Genomic DNA, 15,971 nt, shown 5'->3' with positions numbered 1-15,971 from the left:
ATTCTAGTTAACTTGATAATGTGTTGATTAACATGTCAACACTCAAGTTAATTCTGGTTGAATTTTTCCTTCGCCGTTAAATATTTTCATATTATTCATCACGTGTTAATCTCTTCGTGATTTAAACACTTTAATATATAAATATATATTAGAATTTGATGTATAAGTTAACCCGAGATTAGGTTAGGTTTTAGATATTTAGGTTCCTTATGCAATTATTGGGGTTTTGCAGTACGTGGGCGATGAATTGATTGAGTTCAAAACATACAAAGAAAGCAAAGCAATGTTCAAGAAAAGTTCGAACGTCAACAGTTCAAGTCGTGTGTATATTGTTTCTCACTGATAGACAGGGGATTTTGGCGGCTGGTTTAACAAACACTTCCCCTTTGTTTATGAGCCGGTGCTGGAATAATGGCTAGAGGTGCGATTCGAACAGAGAAGGTTAGCGAACCACTGTTCGAACTTCATCAGTTCAGCCGGGTTGAGTTAGCTCACTCGGTAACGTCTGGGATGGGGGGTACAAACCCTTCACAATATAGCCTAAAGAATAACGATTTGTATAAACTAATAACGGCTACACCTTCTGATCTTGAGTCAGAGAATCCATAGAAGGAAGACGTCGTTAGTTACTGGCTCTAAACTCCCGCCAAGAGTGTGTTATTTGGAAGTGTTGAAAGCGGCCGCCGATGCTCGCTCATCACAACTACGGCGAACCTGTGTACACTCTCTCAACTACACGGGATTTGTTGATGAGCGGTGTAACGTTGTTTTACGGAGCACTGCAAGGTAACATTATAGGCACTGAGGTCCCGTGGGTTGAAGTCCGGTGGGTTGAAGTCCGGTGGGTTGAGGTCCCGTGGGTTGAGGTCCGGTGGGTTGAGGTCCCGTGGGTTGAGGTCCCGTGGGTTGAGGTCCCGTGGGTTGAGGTCCCGTGGGTTGAAGTCCGGTGGGTTGAGGTCCCGTGGGTTGAGGTCCCGTGGGTTGAGGACCCGTGGGTTGAGGTCCCGTGGGTTGAGGTCCCGTGGGTTGAGGTCCGGTGGGTTGAGGTCCCGTGGGTTGAGGTCCGGTGGGTTGAGGTCCCGTGGGTTGAGGTCCCGTGGGTTGAGGTCCCGTGGGTTGAGGACCCGTGGGTTGAGGTCCCGTGGGTTGAGGTCCCGTGGGTTGAGGTCCCGTGGGTTGAGGACCCGTGGATTGAGGTCCCGTGGGATGAGGACCCGTGGGTTGAGGTCCCGTGGGATGAGGACCCGTGGGTTGAGGTCCCGTGGGATGAGGACCCGTGGGTTGAAGTCCGGTGGGTTGAGGACCCGTGGGTTGAGGTCCCGTGGGATGAGGACCCGTGGGTTGAGGTCCAGTGGGTTGAGGACCCGTGGGTTGAGGTCCCGTGGGATGAGGACCCGTGGGATGAGGACCCGTGGGTTGAAGTCCGGTGGGTTGAGGACCCGTGGGTTGAGGTCCAGTGGGTTGAGGACCCGTGGGTTGAGGTCCCGTGGGTTGAGGTCCAGTGGGTTGAGGTCCCGTGGGTTGAGGTCCAGTGGGTTGAGGTCCAGTGGGTTGAGGTCCCGTGGGTTGAGGTCCAGTGGGTTGAGGTCCAGTGGGTTGAGGTCCAGTGGGTTGAGGTCCCGTGGGTTGAGGTCCAGTGGGTTGAGGTCCCGTGGGTTGAGGTCCAGTGGGTTGAGGTCCCGTGGGTTGAGGTCCCGTGGGTTGAGGTCCAGTGGGTTGAGGTCCCGTGGGTTGAGGTCCAGTGGGTTGAGGTCCCGTGGGTTGAGGTCCCGTGGGTTGAGGTCCAGTGGGTTGAGGACCCGTGGGTTGAGGTCCCGTGGGTTGAGGACCCGTGGGTTGAGGTCCCGTGGGTTGAGGACCCGTGGGTTGAGGTCCAGTGGGTTGAGGACCCGTGGGTTGAGGTCCAGTGGGTTGAGGTCCCGTGGGTTGAGGTCCAGTGGGTTGAGGTCCCGTGGGTTGAGGTCCAGTGGGTTGAGGTCCAGTGGGTTGAGGTCCAGTGGGTTGAGGTCCCGTGGGTTGAGGTCCCGTGGGTTGAGGTCCCGTGGGTTGAGGTCCCGTGGGTTGAGGTCCAGTGGGTTGAGGTCCCGTGGGTTGAGGTCCCGTGGGTTGAGGTCCCGTGGGTTGAGGTCCCGTGGGTTGAGGTCCCGTGGGTTGAGGTCCCGTGGGTTGAGGTCCCGTGGGTTGAGGTGCAAGATGAGCAGCAACGCCTAGCGTTCGTGTCATTGTGTGTGACGGTTTTGTGATGTTTGACATCTTCACTCTTCTTGTTTGTTGATGAGTTTAGCGGCCCTGAGGTGTACGAGGTGTTTGTTGCTCCTGGTTCCTGTGTGTGTGTGTGTGTGTGTAACACATGCGGTGTTGGCGTTATGGACACAGCATGGATACTTGTGTTTCACAAACACTCTCATCGGTGTTTCTTAGTGTTTCTCCTTGTATACTTTGTCACAAGTGTTAAAAGGTGTAGTATACACCCGAGCTTTATTGCAAGTGTTGGTTAGGTTGTGTGTCTTATTAGAAGAATAAGCAGGCGAACAAATCCACCATGGCCGTGATTAGGGTTCGAACCTACGTCCTGGTCCTGTTCGAACCTATATGAACAGGCATTCTTGTCTTGTCTTGTTTATGATATTGGAGATGATCTTAGTTGCCGGCTGTCTACGATCCCTATTGCAGGTTATAGTGTATTTAAGTCTCTATGTGATGCATAGAAGCCATCTTTTGGTCAAGAGACTCTAATAACCTCGTTTCTTCAGCTCATCTCAGTAACAGTGAAATAGTTTGGTTTCCATGAAACTTTGAACTTCAACTAGGTAACATTTTATATTATTAGTGTGTACGGGAAACTAAGGGCGTCATCTCTTTCCAAAGTATACTGTATTGAAGGTTCACCTTCAGTGTGTCTGTTATGTCAACACTGTGGAGAAATGCCCGACAGACCACTGGAACATTATCTAACACAGTGCACAGTTACAACCACAACAGACCACTGGAACATTATCTAACAGAGTGCACAGTTACAACCACAACAGACCACTGGAACATTATCTAACACAGTGCACAGTTACAACCACAACAGACCACTGGAACATTATCTAACACAGTGCACAGTTACAACCACAACAGACCACTGGAACATTATCTAACACAGTGCACAGTTACAACCACAACAGACCACTGGAACATTATCTAACACAGTACACAGTTACAACCACAACAGACCACTGGAACATTATCTAACACAGTGCACAGTTACAACCACAACAGACCACTGGAACATTATCTAACACAGTACACAGTTACAACCACAACAGACCACTGGAACATTATCTAACACAGTGCACAGTTACAAACCCATTAAGATTTCAACTTAGATTCAACAGAGCAGAAGAAGTTGTTAAACACATATGGCAAAATCTTACTGAAGCGACCATACGAGTCATAAATACTCATACTCCGCCCAAGTAAAACAGAAACAAGCAACACTTAGTGGGCCAGCCAGAGGCTTAGGGCCCGCCCAGTGGGCCAGCCAGAGGCTTAGGGCCCGCCCAGTGGGCCAGCCAGAGGCTTAGGGCCCGCCCAGTGGGCCAGCCAGAGGCTTAGGGCCCACGCAGGAATATCCCTGCAAAAAAAAAAAAGTGTCTGTTTCTAAAGTTGTCCAAATGGTGTGATGTGGTTAGGACTTTATTATTATTATTATTATTATTTTCTACCACAGACGTGGCCACACATTTACAATGCTAACCAGCATATATACATTTTCTTCTGTCTCCGTTAGGACTAAACGTGACGAAGCCAATTCAGTCTTGCAGACAATGCTGGAGAGTGGTCCTCTTTAATGGGGGGTTCTATTAATAAATAAGCACAATACTAATGGGAGAACCCATTGTCATGCCGTTGATAACAATAGTAATGAGAGAAAATGCAGTTGTATAAATAGGTCGGTCAAGTCAATGCAATCATTGCATGGCAGGATGAGGTCGATGTTGCTGGTGCCGAGGTGAGGAGAGTCACGCCGTTATCACTATATATATATGCCTCTTGGGAGGGATATGTGTTTACGGGCTCACCATAGCCCGTGCTACTTGCCCCGCTCCTGTGCCAGGTAAGTCCATTACGGGCTCACCATAGCCCGTGCTACTTGCCCCGCTCCTGTGCCAGGTAAGTCCATTACGGGCTCACCATAGGCCGTGCTACTTGCCCCGCTCCTGTGCCAGGTAAGTCCACTACGGGCTCACCATAGCCCGTGCTACTTGCCCCGCTCCTGTGCCAGGTAAGTCCACTACGGGCTCACCATAGCCCGTGCTACTTGCCCCGCTCCTGTGCCAGGTAAGTCCATTACGGGCTCACCATAGGCCGTGCTACTTGCCCCGCTCCTGTGCCAGGTAAGTCCACTACGGGCTCACCATAGCCCGTGCTACTTGCCCCGCTCCTGTGCCAGGTAAGTCCATTACGGGCTCACCATAGGCCGTGCTACTTGCCCCGCTCCTGTGCCAGGTAAGTCCACTACGGGCTCACCATAGCCCGTGCTACTTGCCCCGCTCCTGTGCCAGGTAAGTCCATTACGGGCTCACCATAGGCCGTGCTACTTGCCCCGCTCCTGTGCCAGGTAAGTCCACTACGGGCTCACCATAGCCCGTGCTACTTGCCCCGCTCCTGTGCCAGGTAAGTCCACTACGGGCTCACCATAGCCCGTGCTACTTGCCCCGCTCCTGTGCCCGGTAAGTCCACTACGGGCTCACCATAGCCCGTGCTACTTGCCCCGCTCCTGTGCCAGGTAAGTCCACTACGGGCTCACCATAGCCCGTGCTACTTGGACATTTCGTTCTGAGTAGCTAAATCTAAAACAACAACAAGAGGATATGTGGGCAGGATGAGAGATGGGATATGAGGACGGGGGGGGGGGAGGGGGGAGGGGGGGAGGAATAGTACCCAACCTCTGGGACCATCCGGGATCGAACGCTGACTCTGGAAGAAGCGAGGCCGTTCTTGGAATCTTGGTACAAAGTGAGGCAAGATGTCCAGACTAGTCAGCTTCTTATTCTCTTACGTTAATATACGTAACGTTAAGATACGTTAATGTATCTCTTACGTTACGTTCTCATTGTGTGTGTAGTAACTCGCCAGAGGTTTTCAGATGCCATGATAAATGTGCCCAACAGTTCATACCAAGATCTCGCTACAACACCAGTAAATCCATAAAGGATTAAATTTTAAATTTTGCCCCGAGGGGCGAGTTTATTGGGCAGCGTCACTCATCCTGTGAGTGGACACACCGCCATAGTGACAGTATTGGGCAGCGTCACTCATCCTGTGAGTGGACACCCCGCCATAGTGACAGTATTGGGCAGCGTCACTCATCCTGTGAGTGGACACCCCGCCATAGTGACAGTATTGGGCAGCGTCACTCATCCTGTGAGTGGACACCCCGCCATAGTGACAGTATTGGGCAGCGTCACTCATCCTGTGAGTGGACACACCGCCATAGTGACAGTATTGGGCAGCGCCACTCATCCTGTGAGTAGACACACCGCCATAGTGACAGTATTGGGCAGCGTCACTCATCTTGTGAGTGGACACACCGCCATAGTGACAGTATTGGGCAGCGCCACTCATCTTGTGAGTGGACACACCGCCATAGTGACAGTATTGGGCAGCGCCACTCATCCTGTGAGTGGACACACCGCCATAGTGACAGTATTGGGTAGCGTCACTCATCCTGTGAGTGGACACACCGCCATAGCAGCATGTACAACACTCCCCAATAGGAAGAAAACCCGCTGGGTTGTTCATCCTGTTACTTGTACCCAGACACAGCTGGGACTTGCTTAACTGGCTCAAGTGAACAGCTTCTCAAACAAGAAGATTAACATCTATCAACCCTTAAAAGCTTACGTTATCTTGCGGGTGCAAAATGGGGAAATCTTTTAAGAACAGTATCAATATTTGACAAATAGTGTTTTCCTAACTCAAACAATGTGGGGTTTATTATTCTACACCTACTTCTGATATCTCTCAGGTGTTCACATTCACGTAGATAGTGGTCAAGGCGGTGTCCATCACTCTCACCACAGATTCTGCAACTTCGCTGATCAACTGTTGTTTCCATTCCGTATCTCCATGGATATTTGTATCCAAGACGGATTCTTGCTATTACTGACTCTCTCCCTCGTCCTCCTCCTCTTCGTCCATAATGATTGGGATTGCCCGCTGCAACCATATTGTACCATCGTATAGATTCACTGGTTTGTGCTTCTATCCTCCTTTCCTCAGTAACCTTGTCACGGTGATGTTGCCTGACAATACCTCTAATTTGTAGTAGTCTTGGGTATGAAGTATTCAATATGGTCTCCTTCAGCGCCTTCAGCAGCCAGCACATCTGCTCGTTCATTCCCACATATTCCAACATGGGAGGGGATCCACAGAAACTTGACGACTCTTCCCTGATTGGTAAGTACTCTCACAGCTCTCTTGATTTCAGCGACTATTGCAAGATTTTCTGCTCGATTTTTACTTAGGCTTTGCAGTGCTGCTTTTGAATCGGTGCAAATCAGTGCACCATTAGTGTTCCGTTCAAGAAACCTTAACGCCATAACAATGGCAGTTAGCTCTGCTTGCGTTGAAGAGGCATAGTTCTCAATATGTGCTTTTTCTTCATTTCTGCGTTGGAAAGTATTATCCTTGATTACCGTGTATGCTGCACCAGCCCTGCTATTGACAGGATTAGATGACCCGTCAGTGTAGATTTGATCTAGTTCATCTCCAGCTTCCTTATAAATTTCCTCGAGATACTTGTGCCTCATTTCTTGTGGTATCATGTTGGATTTTTTCGTTGCCATTTCATTGATGATGATCTTGCATGAGTCATCCTCCCAGGGAGGTAACCTCTCTACAGGCTTGCTCACGCAGGCTTGCTCACGGGCTTGCTCAAGCAGGTGAAGCTCTTCGAGGTAGCAGACTGATCTGTGATGCCATTTTTTGCTTCTCCTGTTTCCCCCTGAAAGTAGCACAGAGCTCAGTTTTTTCTTAGCAATATCATTGTAATGGGGATCTCTGGCTATCCTAATTGCAAGCTTAGCATTCAGCTCTGAATTCTGCTTTTAACACTGGGAAGGGACAACTCCTCTCGTAGATTAGACGTTTTGGCAGTTCTTGGAACTCCAAGAATGATTGTCATGGCTTCATTTTGAATGCTTTCAAGCCTTTTCATATCGCTTTGGGAGTAGGTGCACAGAACTGGTGCGGCATAGTCTATGACGGAGCGCACATAGGCTGTGTACATCATTTTAAGCACGGCAATAGAGGCTCCATGTCCATTCCAGGTCATAGCTTTCAGTGCCCTGAGTCGACTTTTGCATGAAGGATTGTACCTATAGCAGAGGTGATTAGGCGCGTGGGATTTGTGGGTTTTAGGCAGACAATGCATGCAGGCGGGGTCTGGCTTTATTAGCAATGATCAGCTGAAGTAACTTTTCCAGTATCAACCCGTTTCTATATCTTGCAAACTTTCTTGCAAACGTCGCTCTTAGGACCTGCTAAAAAAAATTAAATTTTGCCAAACACACACCGAAACTACGACGTTGGTACAACGTTCGAACAAGTTTTAACACCTAACCAGTTATAACAACCAATATAGCAAGTTGTAACAACGTTCCAATACGTCATAAACACGTTAAACCAAGATGTAACAACTTTATTACAAGTTGTAACAAGCGGAAAATAGAGACAGTTTCGGTTTGTGTTTCTAGGGGAGTTATTGGCCACTCATCTTGTGAGTGGACACACCGCCATAGCAGCATGTACAACACTCCCCAATAGGAAGAAAACCCGCTGGGTTGTTCACCTGCTGTTGTGTGGTAAGTGCAGGTCCCCCGCATCCCAGAGTCCTTGTGTGGTTGTGTATCCACGGCCACCACGCCGCCGCCTCCCTCTGCTGTAGTGACCCCTATTGAGGTCCTTGGCGAGGTCCCTCAAGGTTGTATCCCTGGAAACACAAACCGTAACTGTCTCTATTTTCCGCTTGTTACAACTTGTAATAAAGTTGTTACATCTTGGCTTAACGTGTTTATGACGCATTAGAACGTTGTTACAACTTGCTATATTGGTTGTTATAACTGGTTAGGTGTTAAAAACTTGTTCGAACGTTGTACCAACGTCGTAGTATAGTTGTGTATTTGGCGGGAATGAAGCGCTGTCAGCCGGCTTGGTTTAGTAGTTGTCATTCAAGGCAACCTGTACGTTTAACATGTAGCTGGAACACGGTATATGTGTTTTTTTATAATGTGTGTTTTGGGCTGAGTATATGTGTAGCAAATTCCGGTGCGAGGATTTAAGTTTGCGTATCAGTTGAACAAATCCACAAGAGTCGTGGCGAGGATTCGAACCTACGTCTGAGAGCATTCCATACGCTGTCTTTATCGACTGAGCTACGACATGGTCAAAAGAATTGAAACCAGAAGTTATACGGAACTTACTTGGATCCTGCAGCCTCTCCGAGACAGTGTTGTTGAGTATCTCTTTGAGTATCAGTGTTGTTGAGGGTTCTATTGCAGGGATTGGTAACTATATCAGCCCTCCCATCGATACGTTACTCCACTTTCCTTGACGTCTTATAGTTGGAATACATGTCACTGAAACAACGAGTCTGTCGAACAAATCCACAAGGGGGCGTGACGAGGATTCGAACCTAAGTCCGAGAGGATCCCAGACGCTGCCTTAATCGACTGAGCTACGACATGGTCAAAAGAATCGCAACCTGGAAATCAACTCGACCTACCACGATGTATTTGATGCATCCCGCAATGGTGATTTCTGCAACCCGTTCTCGCAAATTTAATAAGTCAATATTGACTTATTAAATATGTGCATAGGTGATATACTAAACATAATAGATACCCTTAAAAAGATTCATAGAAAACACCGACCTTACCTAACCTTGTTAGTATCTTAAGATAAGCATCTTATTGCTTCGTAATTACAATTATTACTTAACCTATACCTATTATAGGTTAGGTAATAATTGTAATTACGAAGCAATAAGATGCTTATATTAACATACTAAGTAGGTTAGGTAAGGTCGGTGTTTTCTATGAATCTTTTTAAGGGTATCTATTATGTTAAGTATATCACCTATGCACATATTTAATAAGTCAATATTGACTTATTAAATTTGCGAGAACGGGTTGATTTCTGCGTGTGTGACGAGTCTGTCGTTCATAGCCCTACATCTTGGTCTCTTGGACCCTGACAACCCAAGTTCCACTCTGTACAGTGTTCGTCAAGACCATGAGGACCACTCATCAAGACCATCAGGATCACTCATCAACAGGAACAAGCTGACTAGGGAGGAGCCAGAAAATATTTCAATTACCTCTAGCTGAATCTGAGGTCACAGGCTGATCTTACCAGGACGTCCCCATGGTGAGTCATGGGTGTACTCTCCAGGCGTTACACAGTACAGTACACCCAGTACACCTAGAAGAAGTACACCCAACTTGTTCACTAAGAATTATAATGTAGTATTGCCTTGTAAAACTTATGTATATATGATTTATATTGTATTTTCTTAAACAAAGATAAGAAAAAAAGAGAGCCAGTACACCCAGAAGAAGTACACCCAGAGAGCCAGTACACCCAGAAGCAGTACACCCACAGACCCAGTACACCCAGAAGAAGTACACCCAGAGAGCCAGTACACCCAGAAGCAGTACACCCACAGACCCAGTACACCCAGAAGTACACCCAGAGAGCCAGTACACCCAGAAGAAGTACACCCAGAGAGCCAGTACACCCAGAAGAAGTACACCCAGAGAGCCAGTACACCCAGAAGAAGTACACCCAGAGAGCCAGTACACCCAGAAGCAGTACACCCAGTACACCCAGAAGAAGTACACCCACAGACCCAGTACACCCAGAAGAAGTACACCCAGAGAGCCAGTACACCCAGAAGAAGTACACCCAGAGAGCCAGTACACCCAGAAGCAGTACACCCACAGACCCAGTACACCCAGAAGAAGTACACCCAGAGAGCCAGTACACCCAGAAGCAGTACACCCACAGACCCAGTACACCCAGAAGAAGTACACCCAGAGAGCCAGTACACCCAGAAGAAGTACACCCAGAGAGCCAGTACACCCAGAAGAAGTACACCCAGAGAGCCAGTACACCCAGAAGAAGTACACCCAGAGAGCCAGTACACCCAGAAGCAGTACACCCAGTACACCCAGAAGAAGTACACCCACAGACCCAGTACACCCAGAAGAAGTACACCCAGAGAGCCAGTACACCCAGAAGAAGTACACCCAGAGAGCCAGTACACCCAGAAGCAGTACACCCACAGACCCAGTACACCCAGAAGTACACCCAGAGAGCCAGTACACCCAGAAGAAGTACACCCAGAGAGCCAGTACACCCAGAAGCAGTACACCCACAGACCCAGTACACCCAGAAGAAGTACACCCAGAGAGCCAGTACACCCAGAAGCAGTACACCCACAGACCCAGTACACCCAGAAGAAGTACACCCAGAGAGTCAGTACACCCAGAAGAAGTACACCCAGAGAGCCAGTACACCCAGAAGAAGTACACCCAGAGAGCCAGTACACCCAGAAGAAGTACACCCAGAGAGCCAGTACACCCAGAAGCAGTACACCCAGTACACCCAGAAGAAGTACACCCACAGACCCAGTACACCCAGAAGAAGTACACCCAGAGAGCCAGTACACCCAGAAGAAGTACACCCAGAGAGCCAGTACACCCAGAAGAAGTACACCCAGAGAGCCAGTACACCCAGAAGCAGTACACCCACAGACCCAGTACACCCAGAAGAAGTACACCCAGAGAGCCAGTACACCCAGAAGAAGTACACCCAGAGAGCCAGTACACCCAGAAGAAGTACACCCAGAGAGCCAGTACACCCAGAAGCAGTACACCCACAGACCCAGTACACCCAGAAGAAGTACACCCAGAGAGCCAGTACACCCAGAAGCAGTACACCCACAGACCCAGTACACCCAGAAGAAGTACACCCAGAGAGCCAGTACACCCAGAAGAAGTACACCCAGAGAGCCAGTACACCCAGAAGAAGTACACCCAGAGAGCCAGTACACCCAGAAGAAGTACACCCAGAGAGCCAGTACACCCAGAAGCAGTACACCCAGTACACCCAGAAGAAGTACACACCCAGAAGAAGTACACCCACAGACCCAGTACACCCAGAAGAAGTACACCCAGAGAGCCAGTACACCCAGAAGAAGTACACCCAGAGAGCCAGTACACCCAGAAGAAGTACACCTAGAGAGCCAGTACACCCAGAAGCAGTACACCCACAGACCCAGTACACCCAGAAGAAGTACACCCAGAGAGCCAGTACACCCAGAAGAAGTACACCCAGAGAGCCAGTACACCCAGAAGAAGTACACCCAGAGAGCCAGTACACCCAGAAGCAGTACACCCACAGACCCAGTACACCCAGAAGAAGTACACCCAGAGAGCCAGTACACCCAGAAGCAGTACACCCACAGACCCAGTACACCCAGAAGAAGTACACCCAGAGAGCCAGTACACCCAGAAGAAGTACACCCAGAGAGCCAGTACACCCAGAAGCAGTACACCCACAGACCCAGTACACCCAGAAGAAGTACACCCAGAGAGCCAGTACACCCAGAAGCAGTACACCCACAGACCCAGTACACCCAGAAGAAGTACACCCAGAGAGCCAGTACACCCAGAAGAAGTACACCCAGAGAGCCAGTACACCCAGAAGAAGTACACCCAGAGAGCCAGTACACCCAGAAGCAGTACACCCAGAGACCCAGTACACCCAGAAGCAGTACACCCAGAGAGCCAGTACACCCAGAAGCAGTACACCCAGAGACCCAGTACACCCAGAAGCAGTACACCCAGAGACCCAGTACACCCAGAAGCAGTACACCCAGAGAGCCAGTACACCCAGAAGCAGTACACCCAGAGACCCAGTACACCCAGAAGCAGTACACCCAGAGAGCCAGTACACCCAGAAGCAGTACACCCAGAGACCCAGTACACCCAGAAGCAGTACACCCAGAGACCCAGTACACCCAGAAGCAGTACACCCAGAGAGCCAGTACACCCAGAAGCAGGACCTAGGACACACACACACAAGCAGATGCCTTCATTAAATATATAGAAAAGTGTTCTGTTGCCTTAAAGTGACTACCTTTACTACCTGCCTCACTTTATAAGGGAGCCGGTCGGCCGAGCGGACAGCACGCTGGATTTGTGATCCTGTGGTCCTGGGTTCGATCCCAGGCGCCGGCGAGAAACAATGGGCAGAGTTTCTTTCACCCTATGCTCCTGTTACCTAGCAGTAAAATAGGTACCTGGGTGTTAGTCAGCTGTCACGGGCTGCTTCCTGGGGGTGGAGGCCTGGTCGAGGACCGGGCCGCGGGGACACTAAAGCCCCGAAATCATCTCAAGATAACCTCAAGATAACCTTCATTTGATATGACGGACCAGGAGGTAATTACACGCTGGCAGCATAACGTAATTGTTTACCTTAGAGATGACTGGGAGGATGAGACCCCTAACCTCGTTATTGTCTGGGTCCCGCGGGCCCGGTCCTCTACCAGGCCTCCTGGTTGCTGGACTGGTCAACCAGGCTGTTAGACGCGGCTGCTCAGGCAGCCTGACGTATGTATCACAGCCTGGTTGATCAACTATCCTTGAAATGGCACCTCACTATTCTGATTAAAATCGAGTAAACTGCATGACTCGAAACTGTTGGTATAGTGTAGAGTCTTGTCTGATAGACAGTAATAGATATCAATAGATATCTGGCTAGACTGTGGCTAAGCGCAGTGGGCTACGTCACCGAGTCACATCTGCAGAGTCCTGGAGTCCAGTTACTGGGCAGTTTTGTCCTTTCACCTGACGCTCCTCTTCACCTAACAAGAAACAGATACCCAGGAGTTACGCAGCTGTTGTGGGGGTGGTGTTGCATCGTTGAAGGGAGGGGATCATAACTAATAACACAGTGTTGATCCTCTAGTGTGCATATACTCCAAGGTAATTTAACTATAATATCAGCCCGAAGAATTTGATTGACCGCGAAGTTGCTTGCACGTTTATTATTATTATATAAAACTACTTGAGTTAAGAAAATTGTATCTCAGTACTACAGTCAGTATTTAATTGTGGGATTTGTATAATTATCGTAATTGGTCATTAATCATTCATGATCTTGCAAGAGTGTTGGCAACACACCGGTGTTGCCGCTGTACGATGATCCCTCCCATAGTACTACAGGGCGGGAGCAGTGCCAAGTATGTGCTGGCACTGTGCCGGGGGGGGGGGGGTGGCGGGGCGGGTGGCGGGGAGGGGGTGGAGGTGAGGGGGGGGGTTGATGGGGGGGGGGGGTTGATGGGGGGGATGGAGAGAGAGTAAGGAAGCGGGAGGAGGAGGAGGAGGTTGTTGCAGGATTGAGACAAGGGGTTGGAATGGGATGATGGGAGAATTGAGATTGAATCAAGGGTTGGGGGTGGAGGGAGGGGGTGGGGGTGTGCAGGTGTGGGGGTACAGGTGTGGGGGGTGCGGGGGAAGACAGTGTTGGAGAAGCAACTGATGCAAGGGAGAGGTTTCTCCATCTCCCCCCACACACACGCATACACATACACACACACACACACACACACACACACACACACACACACACACACACACACACACACACATGTATACCACATATGTAAGGTATGCGGCCCCAGCATGTAGCCCATACCTTGTGAAGCACAAGTACGCGTGTGCCTGCGTGCGTGCGTGCATGCGTGTGCGTGCGTGTCTGCGTGCGTGCGTGCGTGCGGTATACTACGCAACAGGGTAATACCGTCTGAACCTAAGTTATTTATACCGCTCTTGGCATTCTGGCCGTGAGTCACCGCACCCTCAACTACCCCGCCCAATATTGCCAATTGAAACCACGCTAAAATATGGAAGCGATTCTAATTGGCTGTTCTTATTTTGAATTCAACCAACGTTTTAAATTCCGGAGATTTGTGACGTCAGCGAGGCGAGTCCTGATTGGTCAGGACGGGCCAATGAAAATATGGCGCGAGAGAAAGAGGGGGTTCCTGATTGGTTGCAGCGGGCTACCCCCCTGCCCCGCCCCATAGGTAAGTTACTATCCCACACACCCCACAGGTAAGTTACTACCCACATCCCCCACAGGTAAGTTACTACCCCACACCCCCACAGGTAAGTTACTATCACACCCCCCCCCACAGGTAAGTTACTACCCACATCCCCCACAGGTAAGTTACTACCCCACACCCCCACAGGTAAGTTACTATCACACCCCCCCACAGGTAAGTTACTACCCCACACCCCCCACAGGTAAGTTACTACCCACACCCCCACAGGTAAGTTACTACCCACACCCCCACAGGTAAGTTACTACCCACACCCCCTCCCCCCACAGGTAAATTACTACCCCCACAGGTAAGTTACTACCCCCACAGGTAAATTACTACCCCCCACAGGTAAGTTACTACCCCCACAGGTAAATTACTACCCCCACAGGTAAGTTACTACCCCCACAGGTAAGTTACTACCCCCACAGGTAAGTTACTACCCCCACAGGTAAGTTACTAACCCCACAGGTAAGTTACTACCCCCACAGGTAAGTTACTACCCCCACAGGTAAGTTACTACCCCCACAGGTAAGTTACTACCCCCACAGGTAAGTTACTACCCCCACAGGTAAATTACTACCCCCACAGGTAAGTTACTACCCCCACAGGTAAGTTACTACCCCCACAGGTAAGTTACTAACCCCACAGGTAAGTTACTACCCCCACAGGTAAGTTACTACCCCCACAGGTAAGTTACTACCCCCACAGGTAAGTTACTACCCCCACAGGTAAGTTACTACCCCCACAGGTAAGTTACTACCCCCACAGGTAAATTACTACCCCCACAGGTAAGTTACTACCCCCACAGGTAAATTACTACCCCCACAGGTAAGTTACTACCCCCACAGGTAAATTACTACCCCCACAGGTAAGTTACTACCCCCACAGGTAAGTTACTACCCCCACAGGTAAGTTACTACCCCACAGGTAAGTTACTACCCCCACAGGTAAATTACTACCCCCACAGGTAAGTTACTACCCCCACAGGTAAGTTACTACCCCCACAGGTAAGTTACTACCCCCACAGGTAAGTTACTACCCCCCACAGGTAAGTTACTACCCCCACAGGTAAGTTACTACCCCCACAGGTAAGTTACTACCCCCACAGGTAAGTTACTACCCCCACAGGTAAGTTACTACCCCCACAGGTAAGTTACTACCCCCACAGGTAAGTTACTACCCCCACAGGTAAGTTACTACCCCCACAGGTAAGTTACTACCCCCACAGGTAAGTTACTACCCCCACAGGTAAGTTACTACCCCCACAGGTAAGTTACTACCCCCACAGGTAAGTTACTACCCCCACAGGTAAGTTACTACCCCCACAGGTAAGTTACTACCCCCACAGGTAAGTTACTACCCCCACAGGTAAGTTACTACCCCCACAGGTAAGTTACTACCCCACAGGTAAGTTACTACCCCCACAGGTAAGTTACTACCCCCACAGGTAAGTTACTACCCCCACAGGTAAGTTACTACCCCACAGGTAAGTTACTACCCCCACAGGTAAGTTACTACCCCCACAGGTAAGTTACTACCCCCACAGGTAAGTTACTACCCCCACAGGTAAGTTACTACCCCCACAGGTAAGTTACTACCCCCACAGGTAAGTTACTACCCCCACAGGTAAGTTACTACCCCCACAGGTAAGTTACTACCCCCACAGGTAAGTTACTACCCCCACAGGTAAGTTACTACCCCCACAGGTAAGTTACTACCCCCACAGGTAAGTTACTACCCCCACAGGTAAGTTACTACCCCCACAGGTAAGTTACTACCCCCACAGGTAAGTTACTACCCCCACAGGTAA

The 15,971-nt window shown here is 49.6% G+C and overlaps 1 protein-coding gene across 1 annotated transcript in view; it reads right to left on the bottom strand.

The window, feature by feature from the left end:
• Positions 1 to 728: 728 nt before the first annotated feature.
• LOC138351432 (adhesive plaque matrix protein-like) overlaps positions 729 to 15,971 on the bottom strand; it is an 18,217-nt gene continuing 2,974 nt past the window's right edge. The window contains exon 2 of the mRNA XM_069303256.1: positions 729 to 2,207. Within this exon, the coding sequence (XP_069159357.1) occupies positions 729 to 2,207 (1,479 nt within the window). The remainder of the gene's footprint in view (positions 2,208 to 15,971) is intronic.

This window comes from Procambarus clarkii, chromosome 5 (assembly GCF_040958095.1).
Source record: "Procambarus clarkii isolate CNS0578487 chromosome 5, FALCON_Pclarkii_2.0, whole genome shotgun sequence".
Classification (NCBI taxonomy): domain Eukaryota; kingdom Metazoa; phylum Arthropoda; class Malacostraca; order Decapoda; family Cambaridae; genus Procambarus; species Procambarus clarkii.
The sequence above is the reverse complement of the archived record's forward strand: the minus strand, read 5'-3'. Positions and strand labels throughout refer to the sequence as shown.